Here is a 24753-nt window from a genome sequence, read left to right as displayed (position 1 = left end):
TCCATCGTTAAAAGTCAGAAAGGGTTTCGCAGAAGTTTGACACCTTTTTCCTCTCTGCTTTTGAATGCTAATGTGTTCCCAGGTCATTGAACCCACCCAAGTCTCCTTGTCCGCAATAGTTCTGGCAAACTTTAGACAATAATGAGGAATAAACGCCATTTATTATATCGCACAAGTTCAGACATTGCGACTTATTTGGAAGCGAGAAACCTATTGGGTTTTTACTAAGAAAACACTGACATATCTGCCCATCTTTTATCCTCAGTACCAACGACTGCTAACACATCTCCAGAGTACTTGGTAAATCTATTTCTAATTCACCATTACTAACATTTTCTGTAGAACACAATAATTCAGCTGGATTATAAAGGTGTTTAAACTTGTGCTATAAAACACACCAACAGCATACAGATACAAACAACCCGACATGTCTCAAATTATGTTCACACACAAAGTCTTTCTGTATTCGTGATCCAGATTTATTTGTGAAATAGCTAAACTCTTTAATGCACTTAGGATTACAATCAGCCAGTTTAGTCAGAAAGATAATAAAAAAAACAAATCATCAGTATCAAGGTCTAAACTTTATACCTTTCATTCCAAAACAAACAGGACAAACAAAACAATCATTAAAAAAAACAACAACAACAATACCATCACGTGTTTTAAAGAGTACATTTCTGTCAGAAGACACTGTGGTGAAAGTAGTTTTTAGTCTGCGTCATGTAGTTGACACGGAGTGCAGCAATGGTCTCGGCCTAAAGTGATGCATCTCAACAATCCAGGAGCTGTACGCAGAACTGAGAGTCAACGGAAAACATGTAGTCCTTTGTAGCTAAAGGCACTGACGAATTCTACTCAATGTCAGGCAGGTCCCAATAGGGAAGAAAAAAAACAAAAAAACATTTTTTCATAATCAAGTGGCCACTGGAGACAGCACTTGGGACAAGACACTGAATTTGGATTCCCAAAGTTTCTGTTTAACAGACTCAATGCCTTTCATTGTACAACTACAGAAGATGCATCATTTCGTGCAAAAAATAAAAAAAAATCCAAAATTATTCCTAACGTGGGGTTAAGTTCCTGGCACGAGGGGGTAGAGGTGGTTAGATCGGCGGCATTTTCCAGATACCTAAGACGTGACAGTGAATAATAACAGCTTGTAGCCTGCCGGGTTATTGCTACAGAATCATAAAAAATATTTGAGACATAAACAGTACTGGCAGCGACATGGTAACAGTTAAAACTTTGGTATGAACAAAAACACATAAGAGAAAAATGTCCAGCATTTGTAAATACTATACGCAATAGCGTAACTGAGAACAACACTGATAAAAAAAAAAAAAGGGCTCCATTTGTTACTTTCATTCCCTTTTTAAGGCCACTGGAATAAATAGCATTGATTTCGAGAACCGCAACCCAGTTATTGCTTCAGACATCCTGCTGATCACAGGATGCACGCTCAACTGCATAAGTGGTGTATTTCTTAATTCTACTGGAGTAATGAGCGCACCCTGTTCGAACAGGTCAACCATCTGGACCGGCTGCTTTGACACTGATTTGATAACCTCAAAAGAGAGCTGTCGTAAACAACTAAGCTAGTCTGAGAGCACCGTAACAGTCAGAAGTGTTTAGCTGATTCCCAGGACCGTCTTCAGGAGTGAAGCTCCCACTTTGGGAGCAATAAATCTAAGCGCCCTACAGATCAGGATCTCTGAGTGCCCGTAGGACGTCTCCCGTTCACGAGGGTGCACTCTGGAAGTGTGTGTCTGCAGATGTTTTTGTTCGCATTTGAAGTGTCTCTGTCTCACTGCAGTGGATTATCGAACACAGAGTCTGGTAGGACGGAAATCTTCAACTTCTTGTCTGGCCAGCTGTACTCCTTTGGCAGCTTCGTCTAAACAAAGAAGGAACACACAAGGTGAAACACGTAAGCAAGCTGACTGAAATGAAGGTGAAACTTAAAATGAAGAGGGCTTTACTTGCCTCCTCACGAGTGTTGAGTTCCTGTAAATCCCCAAGCATCTGCTCCACAAACTCCTCCGTCAACAGTATCTGCGCAGGGAAGGGGGGACAAAAGTCAAATAAAGGCATCAAACATGAACGCATGAGACGAAAAAAAATGGAGACTTTGAGCGTTCATACCTGAAGCCAGGGACCGTGAGCCGCATAGGGATGCTCCTCAGTAGCAAACGCTCCTTCCACCCCTGTAGACACGAACGTAATGGCCGTGTCTCCGTTGATACTTTTATAGGTGAAATGTCTCCCGTGAAGTAACCGGCCCCTACGCAAAATCAGATACAAGACGGTATGAGCTACGACGTCAGGGACACATACTACAGTGGTGGATCTCTGCTTTTAGTTCAGCCATAAGGAAGCTGTTCTCTTTCCCCTTAGAAATGACTGGCAAACCTTTACAGGGTAAAGTTTACACTCGTGCTTTTAGACTTTTTGTGTGTGTGTGTGTGTGTGTGTGATGACAGCCCAAATTAAAAAAAAAAAAAAACTATCTTTAAGTTATAATCAAAGACATCCACAATCAGTGAATTACATAGTAATAACTACAGACGAACACAAAGAAAACCATTTTGATTACTAGATATTTGGATCTGCAGTGATCATCATAGTTAGTGTAAAAGGTCTTTATTGTGATTACCAACTATAATTAAAGCCTTCTGTGTTTGTGCAAAGGAACATATCCAAGGGAGCATTTATAAAAACCCAAATTTCCAACTGGATTGTAATTGTTTTCCTGCTAATTTCCCGAGGAACACCCCCACCCCCGAAAAAAGGTCACATGTTTCTAATAAAAAAGGGAATCATAGCCACAGGAGCGACCTCTGCAAGACTGACAGAGTATACCAGAGAAAGCGAAAACACAGATGTCAAGGTCCTACAAACTGCCATGTGTGGCTGTAGTTTTGCCTCGAGAGAAAAAAAATAAAATAGACTTTCCTCTGAAAAGTCATCTGGTAAATCTTGAGTTTTAATGTGTAGACTTATTTCAAGATCCGACTTCATTCTCAAGAAACTTCATTTTAAGCTGGCTGAAATCATGAGGATCGATCTGCCGTGCGCTATTCAATCTCAGTGCTGAGGTAACTCCAGTTTACGATGTTTGGATAAGGGGACTTGGCCTCTGGTTGTGTCTTGTGGGGAGTGTTCGGTCATTTTATTTAGCTAATTTACCGATCTGCCAGCTTACAGCTTAGAAACTAATTACCTTGAGCAGAGCAATTCAAAGTGTTTGCTGATAGGAATAGACTGTGGGCTGCTCGATTCCTTTTTTCATGCCATGACACCAAAGAGTATACCGTCAGGAAAATCAGCATTAGTTGTGAAAGCATGGAAAAAAAAACAGAAAAAAAAAGGGCAAATCTCACTTATTATCATTAGCGGCCTTGCATCATCGGTCGCGTCACCCCATTGGATTCCTTTCGCTCCAAATCCGCAAAGATTGAATTTGGCTTCATTTAGTTCCTTCAGCTTATGAGTTTGGTCAAATTTAAGGCCAAAATAATCCCGTATGGGCGATTTGCATTCTTTCTCGCCGGCCCCTGCCCTCCCCCTTACGAAAGCCGCACACAGACCTCCAAGAATATATCTGCAATTGGGGTTCCGACAGCAGCCAAAAGGAAAACTTGGCTGTTGTATGAAATGCTTTATGTTGTGTAGGCGACTGAGAGCCAGTTGTTCTACGTGAGATGCGATGGTTACCATGACACCACGAGTAAAAACCTTTGCCAATTTCTCCGATTAGGTAAGGGTGTAGAAAGCAATGCAGAAAGCAGCAAATCTACTCAGATGCTAAACAAAAGACAAATTCAGAGGACCAAATTCTACACCTAACACTCGTCCACAATTCAAGAAAAATGACTGCATCACCGTGACAGTAAATCATGTTACAGGTTACAATAAAATGGACCTGCAGTTATTATTTTTTCTCTGTGAACACATTCTGCCCACTAAAAGCTGCCTGGTGAACACTGACAAAAAACTAGCTAAGTTGCAATTTTCATCAGACTTTGAAGTGGCGTAAAGGCCCATGTGGGGACAGGTTCAATAAGTTTGTTTGATTTGTTTGGGGGCAAATCTGCGGAAAGTCCCTTGTTAATGTCAGAGAAACTGGCATCGTCTGTGTTTTTCCAGCTGTGTTGTCATAACACATTCTGCCGCACCCATTCAAGATAACGGTTGGGACTATTTTTTTTTTTTCCTTTCTTCTGTCAGTCACACAGAAATTCTAAAGAATTTACCCCCCACACACTTTTGTGTATGGGTGTAGAAGAGCAAGAATGGGACCGTACCGCAGGCAGAGTGGCAGCAGTGTGCCCGACTCCTGGTTGAATTTCAGATGGACGCTCTCCAACTGCCGCGTTCGGACCAACTCGTGAGGAACAATGGCCGCTGAGCTCTCGCTCTCCAAACTGTCCTTCCGACTCCTGAAAAAAACAGACAAAGGAGAGAAGCCGTGAGCGAGGAAGTCTAAAATGGTTCGATCTCTAATGAGCTCATGCCTCTCCGAGGGGGGGTTACCGGATTCTGTGGAGGAAGCAACAAATTCTACATAAAACTGGAACATATTACTAATAGGCCAACACAACATGCTGGTATATAAGAGACAATGATGAGAACACTTCAGATGTCATGTGAGGCTGTGAGTCACAGAACACGATGGAGGCAGTAATCCTGTTGCCACCCTTGAGTAGGGCGAAGCCCATCTAAGAGTGTGGGAGGAACTCACTGCGCTCTCTCGTTGCTCTGTTTCTGGCTGTTGATAGGTGGCAGTGCCGCTTTGCTCTTAAACTCCAGTCCTTTTCTCAGGGTCTCCCTGATCTGCTCTGTGTCTATGTTTAAACAGACAGAATAGGAAAAGGGTGATTATACAATCACAAACTAATCGAAGCGCAAAACCGGATTGCTGTTGTACAGACTGGCAAAGTACTCTCAGATTCACCATTTTCTCTCCTTTAGGAGAAGGCTTACCTTTGTCCGAGAGCCTGCGTGGCTGCGATCCAATGCAGATGGATCGGCTGTCCTCCTCATCCTCTGGCGGTCGACTCAGATCATCCCACACACACTTGGCGCTAACCCCGCTCAGGTTAGAGCCCTCCGTCTCAATGCCCTGGTCCACTCTCTCCTGCTTAGATGAGCAAGAAACATATATACGCAATCATCAACACTAGCTCACGCAAAACGCATGCAAAGTTAGCATTTTCAGGAATTTTTAATTCTTTGAAAAGAGCATCTGTAAAAGTGCAGATGTTTCTGAAACTAGAGCACGAGACGATGCGTAACAACGGGCCAACCAGCTGTGTATAGAATGTAATGAGGCCTTACTTGTAGGTGTGGATCAATTTCAAAAATGGTCTCTCCTCTCCTCATGTCTGTAATTAGCCAGGGGCCACCGGCTCTGTAACCAGGACAATCACTGGCATTAACTTCAAGTTCAGCATACCAAGTTAATAAATGAACAAGCAAGTCCCCTCTTTACTTTCTGCTCACAATGTGTTCATTGAACTGGAGTTCATGCACTTTAAAGCAAAGTTTAGATACAATACTACACTGTGATTACTATCACCTAACGATAATCAGTCAGATTCCTCTGAAAAAGCAGATCATGAGCCAAGTTAAGACCCATTTCACTACTGTGGCCGTCTCTCCGTTAATTTGACAGTTCAGACTTGTGTCTTTCATAAAGTTAAAAGTTAATCTTACTACAACCTGGATATTAAGATAAACTAAACTGCGACACAAAAGCACCAACGGCCTAATTAGGGACACAACACCACCATGTTCAGGTGCAGTCAGATTCACCCATTACTAACAAAAAATCATTAAAAAAAAATTTAAAAAGCCACTTAAAACCTGAAACCTGTATTTTTTGGAAAACTGAAATATACTCACTAAGACATTTATTTATCAGCCTCTGTACAAACTAGAGACAAAGAATAAAAACATTATTTTGCCTGCACGTTTCAAGATTTATTTTAAAAAAAACGAAGAGCTAAAGGGTCCAATTACTTTCCACTCCTGTATACACAAAACCTGGACAAAGGACACAAAAAAAGGGGGCAAGAGCGAGGTTTAACTCACACTAGGATTCCACGCATCAACTCCAGGATGCCTTGGCCATTCCACTGTTGGGCCGCCTGCAGCTCCTCTGTACACACACCCACAATCTGTTGAGAGTGCAGAACATAAGGAGGTGTCAAAAAGCTGACGCTTTCAGAATGTGCTTTCTTTGCAATCAATCCGACTTAATGCAGAATGCAGACCGGCTTAGTCCATCTTAGATTTAATGGACAAATTAGTAAAAACATACTTTCGGGTTCATTGGAAAACGAAGGAAACTTAAATTGCATAAAGTTTCAGGATAACTACGTCCCGTGTCCTGGGCTTTTCAACATGTTAACGGGGTGTTTATAGGCTGGAAGACGCAGTTGAGTGAAATAACTGGTCAACGACATGGCTGAGGTCCCACCTTCGAGATCAAACACTGGCCATTCACATACATTTGCTAATAAATGACTATCAATTCAGAGACAATTCATCATCACCACAGCTCCACCTGTAGAGTTGGACTAACTTGTCTGAGGTGGTACTCAGGGCCCAGCTTTATCTGAAGTCAGCATTGTGGACCGTTTACTGTTTATTTGTACTTCTCTGTGCTCAAACTGTAAACTCAGCTGGTGCTGCGTCTCCTAGTCGACTTTACCGCGACGAACCGTCCTCTCTACGACACACGCGGTCTCACAGTGAGTGGTTCTTTCTCAGCGAAAAGAGACAAAGCGGGCAGATCTGCGATTCTGCAGATGGGCATTTTTCTACAACACTGCTGTGTGTGTGTCACTGGGGAAAATAAATACTGAGTGGAGTCGACCACAGCAGACACTGTTCTAACAAGAAGAGGAGCAGGAAGTTACTGGAGCTTAATCTGCCAACAACAGAGCTCTGTCTGTTCTCTGGAACTTCCCCAGGTACAAACTCAGGTGTAGGTTCCTTTTCAGCCGGAAAGTGTCGACAATCATTACGCCTGCTTCGTCTGGGCGATCAACAACAAGCTTCCAATAGTGGGTGGGGATGGGGGAAAAGAGTCCAATATTCTTCTAAATCCGTGATTTAAATTTATCCCCCAGAAAACAGTGTAGTCATTTCCACCCTGCAATCGTCACGTGATTGAACTCACCTGGAGAAAGCTCAATGTGCCAAATGGCGTTTGAATTGGTTGCATCTGTGGGTCTTCTGTGAGCAACATATGCTGGATCCGAGACTCGCTGTTGTCCAGTGGACTGTGCCATGATACATGATCCCCACTACAAAACGTGTTTTCTGTTGGAAAAAGTAAAAAGGGGCAAAATCATTTCTAAACGATGGCAAAAGTTGCAGTTTCAGAGAATTGCACAAGGTGTCGAGAGCACTCATACAGTGAGCCTGGCTCTAACTCCTCAGCCACCAATGGGAAACAGACCTACTTTTTCTTAATTCCATTGTATGGTTGCACAACAAAAACACTGTAAGAGAGTTGCAATAACAAGAAGAAAGGAGATAGAGATCAGCATGAGAGTGAGAAGAACAGACAAGGGCAGAAACTGAGACCCATATGTGGACAGAAAGCCATAAAAGCTGCATTTCCATCTGAGTAAATCTGTCTGCTTGGGAGGTAACATCCACCCCAGTCCAGATTCAAGAGAAATACGAGGGAGAAGATGGCCTGGAATCGGCATTCATTTAACTTAGGAGCCCACCCACACGCAAATTGACCCCAGCTGGAAAACAGAGCCTCGAGTGAATAGCCTTTTTCTCTGTCTGCATTGCCTTTTATCTATGACCCCTCCCTTGTCAACCGCATTTCTTCTGTTGTAAGTTGCATACAACAGTGAAGACTTTTATGAACTTAACGCCACAATATACAGTCATTAGATAGTAAGAATATCAACACAATGGTCCACAATTCCATTTATGGAAACAAACATACTAAATGGCAAGGGGTAAGGGGAAATCAGACTTCCTGTTAATATGCAGGGCTCCAACAAAAACAAACGATGTGTGCTAAACCTGCACTGATGCCTGAAGCAGATTCCTCCGTTCAAGCATGTTTAAACGTACCACCAGAACTGAAAGCTAACTTTACAACGAGAACGTTCGACATGCAAAGACTTCACATGGTAGTGTGCAAACCACAGCCAAATGGGAGTTGTTCAATCAAAGCTCGCACAAATGAATCATTTACTGGACGATTTACGAGCTGCGACTAAATGAAAAATCACAAATCGGTGCTCCGTCCAAGATTTTCCAAGTGATGTACAGAAAGGGTATGGCTACCTAACCGCAAAATAACAACGTTTCACCAGCTTGTTCAGTCTGACCAATAACTGGGACAAATCTACAACATAAAACAAAGATAGAACCTTTTTCAAGGCCAAATTTTATTTACCTTTTACTACTAATTTTCAAACTATAAGATTCAACGTCTTAATGTCGTCCTCATCAATACCAATCTACAAGAGCATTGCTTTGTGCCGTTACCTGACTGGAACACATAGCGAGCCAAGCCTTGCATGAGTTCAGCTGGCCACGTTGGAGGTGCCGTCTCTCCCACCTCTCTTTTGAGTCTGAAGGTGAGCTCAAAGCCAAATCCACTGGACCCATCTGCTCCTGTAAATCTGAGAAATCCACACAGATACAATGAGAAGTTGAGGAGTTGGACAAGGGGTACCTCTTCGTTTGTTTAATCCTTATTTGCACGAGGACTGTTAAAACTGCAGTGCATGTCAAGATCAGTAAGCTGTGGAATAACAGGGTCATTTAGGTCAGTGTTGTCAGTGGGTGGGCTACTGTTGAGGGGCTCCTGTGGAGCACAAATATTTGGTAAATTGAAAGACTGAATAAGATGTGTTGACATGCCACTTTTCCACAAGTTGGAAGTAATTAACAAAGTATGTGTAAAAACTAACGAATATATCTATTTTGTGTCACATCAATACACGGAAACAAAGCTGTTATAATAGGTGGACTTACTCGTGAACACGATTATCCCCATACAGATCACTCAGTCCAAAGCTCACATAGTGCCAATGCTCCTGGACGTCCTGAGCTTGGCAGCCCATATTCCTGTACATGCTGATGTAGTCTAGCGGGTCTGGTCCACCAAGCCTGATCAATGCATAGAATGAAGACCATTAGCTATGGGACGCCTCCTTTTTGTTGTCAGTGGACTGCGTTTACTCTTTAACAATACAATGAGCACACACGAGAGGTTAAAACTAACGCTGCGAGATACCTTCCCCTTTAGCGTTTTAATTAGACTCGTATAATCTGGTACTGATTCCTCCCGACACCCCAAATGAAAGTCAAAGTAATGGGCAGTAAACTCTTGGACGTTAGTTAGCAGGAACGTCCATGTTAGCTTGAAGCTAAGCTAATTCTTGGCTAACATTCAGCTACAAACAACATAAACTTTCTCCAAAAAATTTCTTACAAATGAAACTTCCACGAGCCGGGTATGCAACCTACCAATATTTTACAATGGCAGTAACTTGTAGCGGGTTGGCTTGATCGGGGTAAAGTCGCCGACATTCCCCATAGATAGCCTGCAGTCCGGGAGGAAACAGCGGCACCAGCCCGTGGGCTTGCGCACCACTGGTAGGCCGTACTTCATCCATACCACAGCCTTGGACAAATTAGGTGATTCTAGAAAAAAAACAATGTATGTGCTGTTTGAAAACTTTTCCCCAGTTAGCCAAAAAGAGACCATCCAACACCGCAAACACTTAACGGTGAACTTTTCTCTTGCGCTACAGTCAGCAGCGGGAGCCTGTTGCTCATCCTACACACACACACACACACACACACACAAAAAAAGAAAAGTACCGCTCAACTATTGGTTTGACGAGGATGTTTACGTCACAGATTGAAGGGGGATGATAGCCAATAGAAATAGTATCAGCTTTGCCAACGTTGCCTGTAATTGTCAATGATTATGATTTACTATTACAGTATGTTTGTTTAAACTGTAATGGTGAATGAAAAAAACAATGTATATATTTTACTGTACGTAATGAATAATACATTATAATATATATATATATATATATATATATATATATATATACATAAGCATACTGTATGTCTGTCTGTATGTACTGTATGTATGAACATCCTTTAATTTTTTTGGATACTTTGCACTTCTCTTACTACAGAGAGTTCAGTCTTTTAAATTTTAACCACAGATTGCAAAGGATTACTTTATGAATACAAGCCAAACAGAAGTCAAGGCGCTCCTCATAAGATGGCCGTTTGCATTGTTTCTCGTAGGCAAAAACACTGTGGTCAAAATCTATTTGGAAAAAATAATCCCTCTGAAAACATCATAGCAAAGAAGGCAATATAACACCCTGACTCAACATTGCATTGGGTATCATTGGGTATTCACTTCTACTGTATCATTTGCCATATTATTTTTTCAAGTAAGCAGTCTTTTATATAAATGTATGTACATTTATTTAGTTTTAACAATATCAGAACCAGAATATATGTTCTGTTTGACTTGAGAGTACCTACTTAGTATCTACTTAAGATGATCTTTAACCTGTGTCCCAAATGAGTGAAGACTGAGCAGTAATTTGCTCTGTAAGAAATATTTATTTCATTAAATGAAAATGTGCATGGGCAGAAAGAAACACGATGCAAGTAACCCGTAGAAGGCAAGGTGTGGCACTTGTTTTGTATTTTTACTTCCCTGGAATAAAATACGATAAAGGTGTCTGCTCATCTGTTGTTATCCTGAATATAAGCAAACAACTATGATAATGATTGTGCTTCATACTATACATGCAGTGGTACAAAATAAAACTTAAAAATATAAACATAGGACTATACATAGGACCCAAGCACTATGGTGAAGAATACATGCCCCTGGTAGATCTCCCTCTGTGGTGCTGCTCAGTTCTCTTTATCATTCTGATCCTTATGGCACCATTTACACATTATGCTCTAAGAGCCCCAGAGTTGGAGCATTCATGCTCATCGAGGGGCATCTGTGGGAGAACCCATATGAAGTAGATGGCACACGTTAAAGCTGAAGCGACACCTCATTTAACAACAGAGAACCTGTTTCTGTGAGGGCGGAGGTAAAGGATAAGAAGACGAAACTATAGATGATAAATTTTCAGTCTGAAAGTATCAGCCTTGGTCATATTATGAGTCAGTGCCATGAGGGCTATGATTGAGCTGGAGATTGTGAGTGTCATATTAATATTTACTGCTTCAGACTTGACTGTTGTTGGTTACATATGAATAACATTAGCATTATTTTCAGTCATACCGTCATAGAAATTCCATAGTTTTCTCGTTGTGTTTTCCTTATATTACATAACAATATTGCCTCAGGTACGTACCCCAAAACACTCCTTTAAAAGTTTATATGACAACAATTGTGAGTTTTGCATATTTTGATGCTTCAGATTTCCCTTTCACCTCTTTTAAGCCCTCAAGTAAAACCTGTCATTACTCATTTCCAAGCTTCACGTCCTCATCTGTGATCTCATTGTATGTACAACTAGAAATTTTCTTCCTGTATGATCTATGTGAAAAGAAATTGGCTGTCATATTGAATCAATATTGTTGCTATTTGCCATAACGATGGATGTAAATTTGACATAGCTCTTGGTAAGCTCTAAGCGAGGAGACCAGCATGTACTGGGCAAGGAAGTAATATGGCAGTCCATGTATTTTTTAAATTATTTCCCTCTCTTTATGTTTCTCACATTTAACAATATTTTATACCCCAAATAAAATTCATATATTAAAAGAAATACAAGAAAAAAATAACTATTTTGTTATGACTTTATTAGAAATAAATGTTTTACATCAACTTTAATAAACTAGAATCAGAAAGAATCACATTTTTTCTACACATAGTAATATTCTTTATTATATACAAACAGAAAAGTACAAATTTTTCACCATTTAAAGAAATCAACAACATACATTAACATGAAAAAAATAATAATTTGTGAAGTGAATCTACGACTTGTTGTTCTTGTTGTTGTATGCTTGACAAACCAGTACCATCCCAAAAGAACTGCGCCCATAGATGACACCTGAAGATGCCCCCATCTATGGAATTCAGTTCTCATAGTAGAGCACTTATCAAAATTCCTTTCATGGGAAAAATTCTGTTTGAGGCACCTCATGCTTCAGTGTCGGTGTTCCATACAAATCAAATTTCCGCCTTCTTCTTAAGAACAAAAAAAAAAGTGAAAGCTACACATCATAAACAGTGAAACAACGCAAAACTGATTCAAACTTAAGAATAGGAAATACGTTCAACAAGCGAGAAGTGAGTGTAAGTTAATAGATGCAACATGTGCAGTTAGGTCACCATCCCCATTTCTCAAGAAAAGCGGGGTGATGATGGGACGATTACATCAGCTCTACTTCTTCCACTGTAAGATTGAGCAAGAGACTGTTAACAGTGGCGACTAAACTTCACATTAAACAGACATTACTCACAGGCGGTATTTAGTGGAGTGGAGTAAATCATTTTAAACTTTTTACATTTAACAGATCAACACTTACATGTCCTCATTGTTTGAGGTGCCAAGGCAAAATGATCAAAATAGGACAAAAATCAACAGTATAACATACACTCATTTTTAGCTTTTCATACCTAAACCAAGCGGTGCAGCTGGCTCAGACAGGTTTTATTCCACAAACATGCCGTCAGATACGGTACAGTCATTGAAAAATGTGTCCTACCAAACAGTAGCGCAGGACATAAGGTCAAGAGATATTCAAGAGAAGTTAAACATCAAAGCAAAGTGGAAATTAAAATCTTCATGCAGTTATCATTAGATTGATTTTTACCAGGTTTTGACGGAGCCCTCTGAGAGCGTCAGGGCTGTATGGTGGACCCAACCATCTTTTAAACCTTTGAAATTAAAGTCTGTCAACAAAACTGATACAAGCACTGAATCAGATCAGGGATATTATGACTCACACACTCCCAGGAAAAGAACTCTGGGACAGTGGGATTACTGACAGTTTGTCCATGTGTCTTTGAACCTTATAACGTAGGTTTGACATTAACCGGCCTGTGCTGCATTACAGATTCTCGCCTGTCATTTGAAAAAACACCTCATCCAAGGCCCTGGAGTCAATATTGACAATGAGAGTACAGTGAGATAATTACACAATGTTATCTGGGGTTTATTCATTGAAAGTATGCACTCTTCTAGAGTACAGGGAAGTACAATGAACTTTCTAAGGAAGGCCACACCTGAACATGTTCAGGAAACTCATATCTTTCCGGCAGTTGGACTTGGAAACAACCGGTTCTGCGGCCTATTACATGACCAAAAATCTCCCACGAGGAGAGTCTTAAACAGCAAATTAACCGAAAACAGAAAATTAAACAGCTTTTATTTAGATATCAGATTTGTATTAAGAAAATTTGGAATTTAATTTTCTTTAAAATTCTGCCCTGCTTCCTCCAAATATGTCCCAATGTCAAGCATGCTGAATGTTGGTAATTTACAATTTCTACCAATATACATACCTGGTTATTTCATTGCAGATTTTCGTTCCTGGTCTTGGATTTGCCAGAAATAAACCTCCTCATCACAAAGGCCTCCCAGGATTTTGCTCTTGCCAGCTTTAAACACACCTCAGCAGTTCCATGTCAACACCAACGTGTTTAAACGTTGAACCAGCAGCAGCCCCGTTTCCCGCTGAGCCCACATTCCTCCCCAGGTCACCTGCAGGTTCTGCTCACTCGCTCATGTCCTCCAAGTCCCAAGGAAGGATGCAGCACAGTGTCTGACATTCAGCGCAAATAAGCTTAAATACCACCACCTTTCCACATCACCCATCAGCCTCCCTCCTCTGTTTTTCATACACTCCCTCCGTACGGTAAGCCCGACAGTCACTTCCCAGTAAGAAGGAAGCAGTGGGAGTGAACAGCACGCCCCCTCACTGTGAATCAACACATAATAGTTTCTGAGGAAAACCATCTGACTTGCCCTGCCCCCTGTTCCCATAAAGTAAGCAGGGGAAAGGCTGTGTCTACTCGAGGAACCAGGAATTCCCCCACAGGCCAGAAACAGCTGTCGAGATGAGAGATGATGACGGAGTGCACACACACTGGAAGTTTGCCGGCCAGTTTATGCAAACAGAAACCAAGTTTTGTGTATCTTATGTGCGAAACAGTGAAACAGTGCTTGAAACTACAGTGCATTCACATAAAAAGCAGCTGGAAATTCTGCTCACACATTTGTGGGCGTTGAAATGCAGTCATGTTTGAGCTCCTGACATTTAGTTTCCTAGTGAAGCCGATTGTTGTTGAATATCTTTGATCAGCATTGCGTCATGGGCATGTTTTCATTAGTTAGAACCCTGTGAATATTAGTGTCGTCAGTTGGGGTTTGACAGGGGTGTATTAAAAAAAAAACAAAAAAACATCCTCTTATGACTTTGCAGTCAAATCAGTCAAACATGACAGGGATGTGGTTGTGCTCAATCTCAGAAAAGGTCAGCAGGCCAGAACCAAAGTTTTTAAATACACCAGCAGCTTATTCAAACAGATCCATTGTTCAGTGGCAATGTAAAAACCCTCTGATTTCCTCATCCTCTTTACCTACCCGCATCGAATGCGAGAATCTAGTCTGGACTTGATACATTGTTCCTCAGAAAAATTCCAGTCAGATAAAACCAGTGGATTTCCTTGATCTGGACGAAAAGGGGGTTCCACATGCTGGAAAAAATAACAGCAAAGTTCCCTTCTCATACATGGATGATTGTCTCTGCATAGTTCCAGGATGTATATACTCCTCAAATACGTCAAGACATTTTGTTTTGCAGCGGAGCCCGTCACGATTAGGTAACCAGCAGCATAAGAGGTACAGAAACCCCCATAGAGTCCCACCATTGATGTGTGGTGACTCTAGAATCCACTTTCAAACTACATCCTTAGGCTTGTGGGATAAGTTGCAATTGACATTTTGCGCTGGACTTCAGAAACAAGCCTGGCTTTCATGCTGGTGTTTGAACACTGGGGAAAACACTCGTAAAGGTCACTGAGCCCATTTCCTTTCTTTCCTCCCCATGCATCTAAAGACCTGTAACAGCCCCTTTCAACGGCACTTTAGTTACCAGCACACTCATTCAAATTTCTATATAGGAAGTGAAAGAGGGTGTAGACAATGAAAAAGCAAATAAGACATGACACAGTATTTTTTTGTTGTTGCTGTTTTTACTGTGATTTTGACACACACACAAAAAAGTTTCATACAGCATACTCACACGGAAACCTATTTTCATGAAAGTGTTCATCGATGAATACACTTCAACACAGCTCAAGAGTGTCGGTCAGTCCTTGTTCAAGTTTGCTTCTTAAAACGCAGCGCTACTACATGTCTCTGAAGCCCTTCTTCCCCGTCCCACAGGCGATCCAGAGAGAAAATGCCCCTCTGCTCCACAAATGTCTCAAACAAATGTAGACCACCACCAACGCCAAAGTAGTGAGACTTGGTGGCGAGGTAGACGAGACCATCTGGTGCCAGCAGTTTGTGGAGGGTCTCGTGTAGAGCAGGGTAGTATTCAGTGTTGTAAATGGTCTCTGCGGTGAATATGATGTCAAATTTGGGCCGTGGTTCTGTTTTTAGAACCAAAGGAAGAAATGTGCTCCAGTCACCAGAGAAGAAATGACACCTACTCAGTAATGGGTGCTGGGATAGGTCTACAGCTCTTTTCTTTGGAGGTGGGTTGCTATCGTTTACCTCTTCCTTCCCTGACTTTTCACAACCATCTTCCAGGATTTTTCCCTTGCCCTCCCCTTTTTTGTCATCCTCGCTGTCTACCTCATCATCCTCTTGGCAGTTCAGCAATACATTTGGGACTGTGAGCTGTTGAACGACGGTACTGTTGTAATCTTGAAAGTGAACCTGCCCGGCTCCTCTCTTCAGAGCCAGTATGCCCAACAGCCCTGCTCCACACCCCAAATCCAAAACTGCCTTCCCTCTGAAGGTCTCTCCATCTTTCTCAATCAGCTCCAGAAGGTCATATGTGCACTCCCACACCTTCAGGCCTCCCTCGTACACACCAGAGATGAGATCAGACCTCTGCTCTGCCGTGCGAGAAAGAATTTTCTCCCTGTCCTCCCGCTCCAAGGCCGTCCTCTCGAAAATAGTTTCATTGAGGAAGTGCAAAGGAGGAAGAGTTCCAATGGTAACCGTTTCAAAAACGGCATCTGTGAGGAGGAACTGTGGGTCGGATGGTGGAAGGTGCTCTTCGGCCTCTTTCACTGGTCCAGCTAGTTTAGGGGTATCTTCTGTCTGCAAGCACAAATCAACATGCACGGTTAGGGAAGAACAGCACGTCCTCAGGTTCATATGTATCTGCTGGCTCCAAGTGAATAAATGACCGGATAACAAGGTCAATGACAATGAGTGTAAAGCTGAAAGCATAGAGGCAAATTTGGCTTTAAAATTAGAATCAGAGATAAAAAAATAAAAAAAATAGCTTGTACTTGCAGTATTTGCAGATTGTTTTCATGGGATTTTTTTTTTAAATAAATTGTAGACACCAGTAAAAGTCCAGTGTGTGGGACATGGTGATATATCTATAAAAAAATTGCAACTAAATTAAATCGCCACCCTCAGTTTCCAACTGTCTAGGAACAACTATGGCCGCTGTGAAAACCGCAAAAAGGTCTGCATGAGAGCCAGAGTTTGGTTTGGACCTTTAGGGCAACTGTAGGAACATGATGGCAGTTTGACCTGAGAAATCAGTGGATATAGATAACTTGCACAAAGGAAATGAACACAACCGTTGTTATTTTCATTCAATGCGTCACTGTTCAAAACAGAGTTATGAATACTATATATTTTCCTTGTAAAACACTGCCCTTAATGTAGAGTTTGAACAGAGCAGCTGTAAACAGTAATCAGTAAAAACGGCTCCTAATTATTACGGATATGAATTAATACACAAGGACCTCTTCTTTACATACTATACATTGTAAATGACGTTAATCAATTTCAGTGATGTCGTAACAGGGCTTTTTGAGAAAAAAGTAAATTATTTACAAGGCCTCCACGCTTGAGTTAGCAAAACAAATAACAAAGTAACTGCTGCTGGAATGAATGCTGCTGGGTGTGGGATCCACACCATAAATACATGAGAATGTGACTCTGAAGGTTATAACAGATTCACAATGCTGCTACAACCCACCTCATTTCCCGCGACCTTTGTTTGCATTTATCGATCACGTTATTCCCCTCACCTCTGTCATTCATTTTCTGTTACGAGCCTAACCCTAACCCTAACCCAGCTTAGAGGCTGGATGAATGGTTGCTGAATTTAATCATGAGACTTGTTGCAGATCAGCAATGTGGTTCACTTTCTGACCACACGTCTGACAACACCATTTGCAAGCATGTGTCACACACATGGCATGCCTCAGTGTTTTGTCAGAAGAGGAACATATTGCAACGTCCACTAGACATGAATGATTTTCCCTGTCACTTGTCGTTGACGTGCCTCTGGGCTGTGACATCAAGGCTCACAGGCAACATCATTATCAGCCTACGCTCTCTAGTGGAAGGATCGTTTTTCACTGTAGACTGTACATCTTTCTTTCCTTTCCCAGCATCTATAATAGAGAACAACGATAGAAAAGTCTCTTTTTAGGTGCTGGATGAGTCTTAAAATCAGCACTGTTACGTTCTCTTTATTGTTATTTATTCCTCTTATGATCTTGATAGAGGGGTTTAAGTTGGAAATATCTACCATAAGTTGGATGTGGTTGGAGTATATTCAATTGGGGTGATGTGATCAGATTACAAAATGTACTCACTTCAACCGCCCAGTTTTCATGATAAAACTAAGGTAATTACACAGAAACTTTGATTACATGCAATTTGGCAATTGAATAAATAAATTAAAAAAAACACTTGTGTTTCTGTAGATGTTGATGCATTTAATTAGACCAGTTATATCCCAATGCTTTACTTTAGTTTGTATAAAAGTAAGCTTCTCCTTTCAGGTTGTCAGTTTTGTTGATGGTGACGTTCATCTTAGTTTTCGTTTTCAATGTGATAAATGGTGAATGATCGATAGCTGACTTCTGCGTATCTAAAATGAAAATGGATTATAAATGTGTGTGTTTAGTGTTCCTCCTATCAGCACAAATAGCTTCTGATTACTAAGAGAACACATCATGAACTGCCCCCCCCCCCCATATTGGATCAATTGCGAAGGCTAAATATGCTAAATAGTCTGTGTGTTAAGTGTCTGGAAAATTGTTTTGAGATGTTTAAAGAAATAGTGAATATCTGGGTCTCTAAATTTTGTGGCTGCATCTATTTTTCTTTTTATACACGTCATAATCTATTCAGCGTCTGAATTTGAAGTCGAAAGAATGACTTATCATATTTTTTTTTTGTTTTCCGATGGACTAAAATATCAGTTATAAAAATCTGTTTGAGTTCGTATTCACTGACTGACCGAATTAAAAAATCATACCCAACCCTGGGATAAATTATTCATCATATTTACACTATATGAAATAATAACATTTTGAGCTATCACACATCTGTTCTTATAAAAATGTAGGAATCCTGCTCTTAATAGACTGAACAATCCTGATTTTCATGTACCACATGAACTACAGATCACAGATTTATGTCAGATTTGCACATTGCAATTAGTTCGTTTTATTATATATTAAATATGCAAACATTTTTATACATTAAATAAGGAAATAATTAAATGTGGTAGTAACGGTCTTTGAGATGCATTTATGTGCCATCTACTGCTATTTCTAAGAACAAAGAACTTTACTGTGCAATAACATTTGTATACTTCCATTGTTGTGCTGTTTTTTCATGCTTTCTTTGTCATGCATGTGATCCAAGGGTCTTTTGGATCGTGTTACACTTACATTATTAAAGCTATTCTAAAGCGTTAAAGCGTTTACAAAAATAAATTTCGTGTTACTACGACTATATAAGTGACAGAACTTCCTCGACAAGAGGGGGGAGCTACTTTAAATGACTACCTGAGAGTCTGCTGTGTAGCAACACATCAGTGAGCTAAAGTTACTCACACATTTAGAATAACTGTTTTTCTTTCCTGTTTGTCGTTCATTTCCATCCACGTCGTCAGAAGCTGCTGTTTGTGCTGGGAGGTCGAAGTTAAAACAAAACGACATAATGACTGACTCGACTAAATGTAACTAGCTTGAGGTTGGAAGCTTCCACATGTCATCTAGCCAGCATGTTGTAGCTTAGCAGAGTCACTTGGTCAGAGAACTTCAAATCCCACAATTCTATAAACTGTTTCCTGCCTCCTTTTTACATTATTTAGCGAAGCGGCAGGATAATCACATATTTGGTTGAGTCACGTTAGTCATTTATTAACATGTAAGAAAGAAAACGTAAGGACGTGACTATAAATGTGTTGGAAACATGGGGGAAAAAAAGAACAGCTTGAAATATTGCACTGAATTCCTTACTCAAACGACCATAATGCACCTCGCCAGTATTCTGGCGCATGCGCATTAACCTATAGGTCAGGATTCAGATCTTTTTAATTGTCACAGGTCCCTGATCCTGCTCTTCCTCGCAAATACAATGTCTGCTATGCCGTTTTTGTCCATCCTTTGAGAATGTCAGCGAAAAGGATGGTCTCGACGGGTCTCTCGTCTCCATAAATCAGTGAGTATTGCTAAATAGTTTTATTTAAAAATGCCATTTAACGTCAGTATGAGCCGCGGCACACAGCGTCGGGTAATTGAATTGGACATCCGGACAAAAGGGATTTTGGAGCGTTGTGATCCAGAGATGTTGTAAACACACACGTGAACTTTAGACAAATTAGGTGCTTTACAGTGCTTTTTTACGAGGCGACAGACATTGCTGTTTTTCAGTTGTCATTGAATATTCCTACCATCGGCTGATAAGGTGAAGCAGAAAAAAACTCTACTCCAATCCAGACCACTGTCCCGTTCACCTCATGTAGCTACAAGAGCCTCCACCCAGACTCCACCCTGTCCGGAATGCAGCAAATCAAGACTACCTCTACCTATGACAAATCATAAACTGATGTTCGTTTGATTACCTCTATGTGTCCGTTGTGTACACCTAGTGATCACTTGGCTTGTGTTTACCAGCCCCTTTAACCACAGGGGTAATTAAGACTTCTCAAGCCAAAATAATATATATAATAATCACATGTTCTCTGCTTGTTTTAAGAAAGAATACGCCGATTTTTCTTTCTAGTGATCTGGTTGTTTATAGTTTATCTTTCCTGAGGGGCAGATTTTCTCTAATTGTTGTTGCACAAAAGGGAGAATGACACCGAAAGTGAATCTAAATAGAGTATCCCCAGGGTTTGGATTTTTACTTGTAAAAACGTTTCCTCATTGTCTCCATACATTTAGTTCATAAGATGACTGATTGATTGATTAAAACTGCTCTGCCTTACATTTTGACTGTTAGTCCAGACTTATTTCTGTGTCCTTACTCTTGGATGTCTAGTATGGGCAGTTTTTGTTACTCTTAAAAAGTAGGCCTTTGGGGTTTTTTGGGGTTTTTTGGCCTTGTGTTTGGCATGTTGCCAGAAGTCTGTCAATGTCTCTTTACTTCTACTACTTTCCACTTTCAGGTGTTCGCCTACAACAAACGCAGGATGCGGTGGTGTCCCGGCTCTGTGCTCCACCTGCTGCGCACCGTGCGCTTCCAGTTGTGTTGCAGGCGAGGAAAGAACAGACTGCCTTTGTGGATTAGGGAAATTTGGGCTTACGTGAGACTGCTGGTGCAGTCACTTTACTTCAGCTCTCTTACAGACTCTGATGTCGTTTTTGACTCCATCTTTGAACCAGTGTTTGTGACGGTGGATTATGTCACTCGCTGGTTTGGCATGGTGAGTGTTTGTATGTATATATATATATATATATATATAAATGCCTCTATGCTCATTTAACTAGCAAGTTTTGTTGTTGTCCCTTTTTTCATTACGGAGTTATGTGTCAGTGCTCTTTAGCAAACTTCAGGCATCCAGGGATGTTTCTGGCTGGAGGTCAGCAGGCTCCTCTGTAGTGTTCTTTCATTGACATTTGTATGGTAGACTCATACACAGGTGACACAACTATGTTTTTGTTGGAGGTGCCACTGTATTGATCACTCCCATTTTTGTCTTTAAGGTGTTTGTCTGTCTGGTGGTGATATTGACCAGCTCCATTGTGGTGATAGCCTATTTGGTCCTGCTGCCCCTGGTCCTCAACACATACTCTCCTGCATGGATAGCTTGGCATATTTGCTACGGGCATTGGAACCTCGTCATGATTGCTTTTCATTACTACAAAGCTGCCAAGACCTCCCCCGGGTATCCCCCTACAGTAAGACATCAATTCCTCTTTTCGGCTGAACAACTAACCGTTTCACTTATCTGTTAGTCTGGTCTTTTGGTAATGCAAGTATTCTTTCTTTCTATCTGTCAGGAAAGAAATAACAGGCCATTTGTGTCGGTCTGCAAAAAATGCATCATGCCCAAACCAGCAAGAACCCATCACTGTGGAATCTGTAACAGGTGAGTTAAAGCCACTTCTCTTCTGTTCTGTCATTTCTTTGACTTTTTTGTTTTTGTATGAGCTGTTCTGATAAAGCAGTTTAATGATTCCACCAACAAAGTCAAAAAAGAATATTGATGCGGTGCAAAATCTTGTCTGATTTGGATATTTCCATTCTCACACATTCCTCCTAAAATGCACTTTTGAAAAAACCCAAAAAACAACTGAAATGTCAGTTATGACGGTCGGGCTAATGGTTTTTCTTTGCCTTTGCAGGTGCATTCTAAAAATGGACCATCATTGTCGTATCCTTTTGTGCCGAATTTATCCCAACTGTTTTCATAAGCTGTGTCAGAAAGTTCATGTAGTACTTTACAGAAGACATCCTGGTGATTTTCCTTAATGTCAGCATCCCAGCCTGGTTGAATAACTGCGTGGGCCATTTCAACCATCGTTACTTCTTCTCATTCTGTCTCTTCATGACCTTGGGCTGTGTTTATTGTAGCATCAGTGGCAGAAATCTGTTCCTGGATGCATACAATGCTATTGAGGTGAGATGAGTAGACGGCCGTCATCAGTGGGCCCGCTTGGTGTTTTGTCCTTGTGAGCCGCCATGTCTCTTCAATTTTCCTGCGTGTGGTATCTTTTTCTGTGCAGCTCGACTTTTACTTGCTGACGCCTCTTTGTTTTCCGTCTTTAACACTTGGGTTCATGTATGTGGGCTGTTCCTTCAGCGCTTTAAGCATATGGATTTGGAAAAGCCAGGGATACCAGTAACAGGGATGGGACTTCTTATAGGGCTTCTCCCATCTGGCCAGGTATCATTTAAACATTAAACACACTATAACCGAATCAAGCTCATGCGTGTTTTTGGTTTGTATGTTTGATAGTTGTGTAATATTTGCTGGGTTTTTTTAATAATTTTTTTTTTTTATCAAGACCAAGTATCAGACATCAGCACCTCCATACACCTTCAAGGATAAGATGTTTCATAAGACTATCATCTACATGTGGGTGCTCACCAGGTAATGTTTCATGTTGCCACTTGCCACACAAAGAGTCTTTCCACATAATGTAACCTAAGTTTATACCGCAGAATAGTTCAGCGGGTCTGTGCAGTGTGTTCACACTGGAAGAAGTGTCAGTATTTAGTACTCAGAGATATCTCTGCTCATGCCACTTCTGTAAATAGTATAATTGCTTTTTGTTGATTCGGAATTATTGTCCCAGGATGCAGAGGAGATGGCGGAACTGATATTTTAATTAATTCTTTTCATAAAAGCAGGGTCTTTTTTGCTTCCTCTTTGTTTAAGTAGTCCATCATTGCCTCAAGTATTCCACTTGTATCGCTTTCTATTAATGCAGAACTGGAAAGTTTGATTTCTTTCATAAATACGACTGACATGGTTAAACATTTGATGGTAGAAAAGGCTTGTTTTTGTCTCTTAGCGGTCGATAAAATGAAATGTGCTTTGTTCTTGTAGCACAGTGGGAGTGGCCCTGGGAGCTTTAACCATGTGGCATGCAGTTCTCATATCCAGAGGGGAGACCAGCATTGAAAAACATATTAACAGCAAAGAAAGACAACGAATAACCAAATGTGGAAAGGTGAGGATTTACATAAAACATGTAAAAATGTTAAGCGTAGTGTTACAGTTACAGTTTTTTGGGATTTTTTTGTGCGCGCGAGTTTGTCTGTTTCTTTTAGCAATAGACGGTGAACAAATGTTAAAAAAAACCAAAAAAACTGAACTGAACATCATAATCACTTGCTTTGAAATTGCACCAATGTGCAAATCCATATCTTTGTCAGTTGTCTTGCTAACAAGTAGCACGACTTTTATGTTGTCCAAAACCACAAACCATAAGCTTCCTTATCAGAAGCAATAAAGGGAATGGGTTCTTTTGGCAGCAACCTGGTTTTTAATAACTTTTTCTTTTTCTTCCACCGTTCTGCCAGGTATACAAAAACCCGTTCAACTATGGCAGGCTGAACAACTGGAAAGTCTTCTTTGGGGTGGAGAAAAGAAGGTGTGTTTCTCTGATGTGTGGACAGATTGTTTCTTTTTTTTGCCCGGGTATTTGTGCGCCCTGTTTGATCACTGCTTTTTTTCTTTTTTTGTGCAGTCACTGGGTGACACGTGTTCTCCTGCCCTCTGGACACGCCCCACATGGTGATGGTTTGACATGGGACATCTTTCCAGTTAAAAAGCATCTCATACCTGTATGAAAGACCTTGGTTTGGCATACTTTTAGCCAACTTGCTGTGTCAGTCCACTTGATCGGGCTGGCTGAAAGGAATCTTGTTCGGCGGCTCCATATTACTGAAAACATGAAGTGATGCCAATACCTCAAAAACTTGTTCAGGCATTGCTCACGACTCTGCAGGATGTACTTTCCAGCAAGGCAATGTTCCATAAACGGTGTGTTCTCTGCTGGGTTTTACTCATTCTTGCAAACTACTTTTACTTGATTCTGACCACTGTACTATCAAGGTTTTGATTTTTATTTATTTTTGAATAAGTTATGAATATGACTGACTGAAATGTTAAGTAAGGATTTTTTTTTTTAAGAGAACATTTCAGCAGTTTCAGCCAAAGCTGACTTTTATTCAAAAACACTAAAAACAGGTGGCAAAACTAAATTTGATGACATGGTGGTTCATCTCAACACCTCCACCGACTGAACCCATTTATACTCTCCAGTCCTATAATATGATTGGATTCAAACATTCAAGGAATGTAACCTGATGATGTTATTTGTGTGTATTTTGCACTTGTTAATGAATAAATCTTTATTACTTGGTTTACTTAAATACCTCCACACTGTCGGGCTTTATTTTTACCATATGGCAGGATCACTCATAACACACTGAGTAGAACGAAATGAACACTATCGACTCTGAAAAATACCAACGCCAACATAACTGCCAGTGATGGTATTGGGTGTATTTATTTATTTTTTCCATTCTTGATTTGGTTATTTTCTTTTTTGCTTCAGGAACGCACTACCCCACGCTACTCAAGCTCCAGGGTTATGTCACAGTCTTATGCTGACAGACCCGGGAATTTACTGCAACATAACGAGGATTAAGTGAGATGCACGCCAGATTTGAAAAGTATTTTATGTCATAAGTAAACACAGCAGCTGAAAGACATGGACATTGTTCTTCCAAGTGATAG

At 40.8% G+C, this 24753-nt stretch overlaps 3 protein-coding genes across 4 annotated transcripts; 1 reads left to right on the top strand and 2 right to left on the bottom strand.

Moving 5' to 3' along the window:
• Nucleotides 1-457: 457 nt before the first annotated feature.
• sufu (suppressor of fused homolog (Drosophila)) lies at nucleotides 458-9831 on the bottom strand. Its single transcript, XM_075478230.1, has 12 exons — nucleotides 9517-9831; nucleotides 9022-9156; nucleotides 8530-8666; nucleotides 7190-7332; nucleotides 6097-6182; nucleotides 5341-5413; nucleotides 4987-5143; nucleotides 4745-4847; nucleotides 4308-4442; nucleotides 2146-2284; nucleotides 1987-2055; nucleotides 458-1897 (listed from the first exon to the last, which is right to left on the bottom strand). The coding sequence occupies exons 1-12, from the start codon at nucleotides 9663-9665 to the stop codon at nucleotides 1808-1810; spliced, it is 1416 nt and encodes a 471-aa protein (XP_075334345.1). The 5' UTR covers nucleotides 9666-9831; the 3' UTR covers nucleotides 458-1807.
• Nucleotides 9832-15247: 5416 nt separating this feature from the next.
• On the bottom strand, nucleotides 15248-19321 carry mettl18 (methyltransferase 18, RPL3 N3-histidine). Its single transcript, XM_075484287.1, has 2 exons — nucleotides 19109-19321; nucleotides 15248-16334 (listed from the first exon to the last, which is right to left on the bottom strand). Exons 1-2 carry the CDS (start codon nucleotides 19211-19213, stop codon nucleotides 15381-15383), a joined length of 1059 nt encoding a protein of 352 aa, XP_075340402.1. The 5' UTR covers nucleotides 19214-19321; the 3' UTR covers nucleotides 15248-15380.
• A 252-nt stretch (nucleotides 19322-19573) lies between these two features.
• zdhhc16a (zDHHC palmitoyltransferase 16a) lies at nucleotides 19574-24386 on the top strand. 2 transcript variants are annotated; one of them, XM_075484284.1, is made up of 11 exons: nucleotides 19574-19718; nucleotides 20668-20925; nucleotides 21206-21400; nucleotides 21503-21591; nucleotides 21848-21876; nucleotides 21989-22122; nucleotides 22306-22389; nucleotides 22511-22596; nucleotides 23056-23179; nucleotides 23532-23602; nucleotides 23699-24386. In XM_075484284.1, exons 2-11 carry the CDS (start codon nucleotides 20692-20694, stop codon nucleotides 23799-23801), a joined length of 1149 nt encoding a protein of 382 aa, XP_075340399.1. In that variant the 5' UTR covers nucleotides 19574-19718; nucleotides 20668-20691; the 3' UTR covers nucleotides 23802-24386. The 2 variants fall into 2 exon arrangements, with proteins under 2 accessions (XP_075340399.1, XP_075340401.1); XM_075484286.1 differs by lacking the exon at nucleotides 22306-22389.
• The last annotated feature ends 367 nt before the right edge of the window (nucleotides 24387-24753 follow it).

This window comes from Odontesthes bonariensis, chromosome 2, assembly GCF_027942865.1.
Source record: "Odontesthes bonariensis isolate fOdoBon6 chromosome 2, fOdoBon6.hap1, whole genome shotgun sequence".
Classification (NCBI taxonomy): Eukaryota; Metazoa; Chordata; class Actinopteri; order Atheriniformes; family Atherinopsidae; genus Odontesthes; species Odontesthes bonariensis.
Note: the sequence above shows the minus strand (reverse complement) of the source record. Positions and strands in the feature narration are given on the sequence as shown.

Excerpts from the sequence above, each read along its gene's own strand:
- sufu (XM_075478230.1), bottom strand. The coding sequence starts at position 9,665 with ATGGATGAAGTACGGCCTACCAGTGGTGCGCAAGCCCACGGGCTGGTG. Across the intron at positions 7,333-8,529 it reads TCGCTATGTGTTCCAGTCAG|AAAACACGTTTTGTAGTGGG; the intron begins GTAACGGCACAA and ends TTTTTCCAACAG. Across the intron at positions 4,848-4,986 it reads ACGCAGGCTCTCGGACAAAG|ACACAGAGCAGATCAGGGAG; the intron begins GTAAGCCTTCTC and ends GTTTAAACATAG.
- zdhhc16a (XM_075484284.1), top strand. The coding sequence starts at position 20,692 with ATGCGGTGGTGTCCCGGCTCTGTGCTCCACCTGCTGCGCACCGTGCGC. Across the intron at positions 21,877-21,988 it reads AAAAATGGACCATCATTGTC|CCTGGTTGAATAACTGCGTG; the intron begins GTATCCTTTTGT and ends TCAGCATCCCAG. Across the intron at positions 22,390-22,510 it reads GGCTTCTCCCATCTGGCCAG|ACCAAGTATCAGACATCAGC; the intron begins GTATCATTTAAA and ends TTTTTTATCAAG.
- mettl18 (XM_075484287.1), bottom strand. The coding sequence starts at position 19,213 with ATGTCGTTTTGTTTTAACTTCGACCTCCCAGCACAAACAGCAGCTTCT. Across the intron at positions 16,335-19,108 it reads AAAACAGTTATTCTAAATGT|ACAGAAGATACCCCTAAACT; the intron begins GTGAGTAACTTT and ends TTGTGCTTGCAG.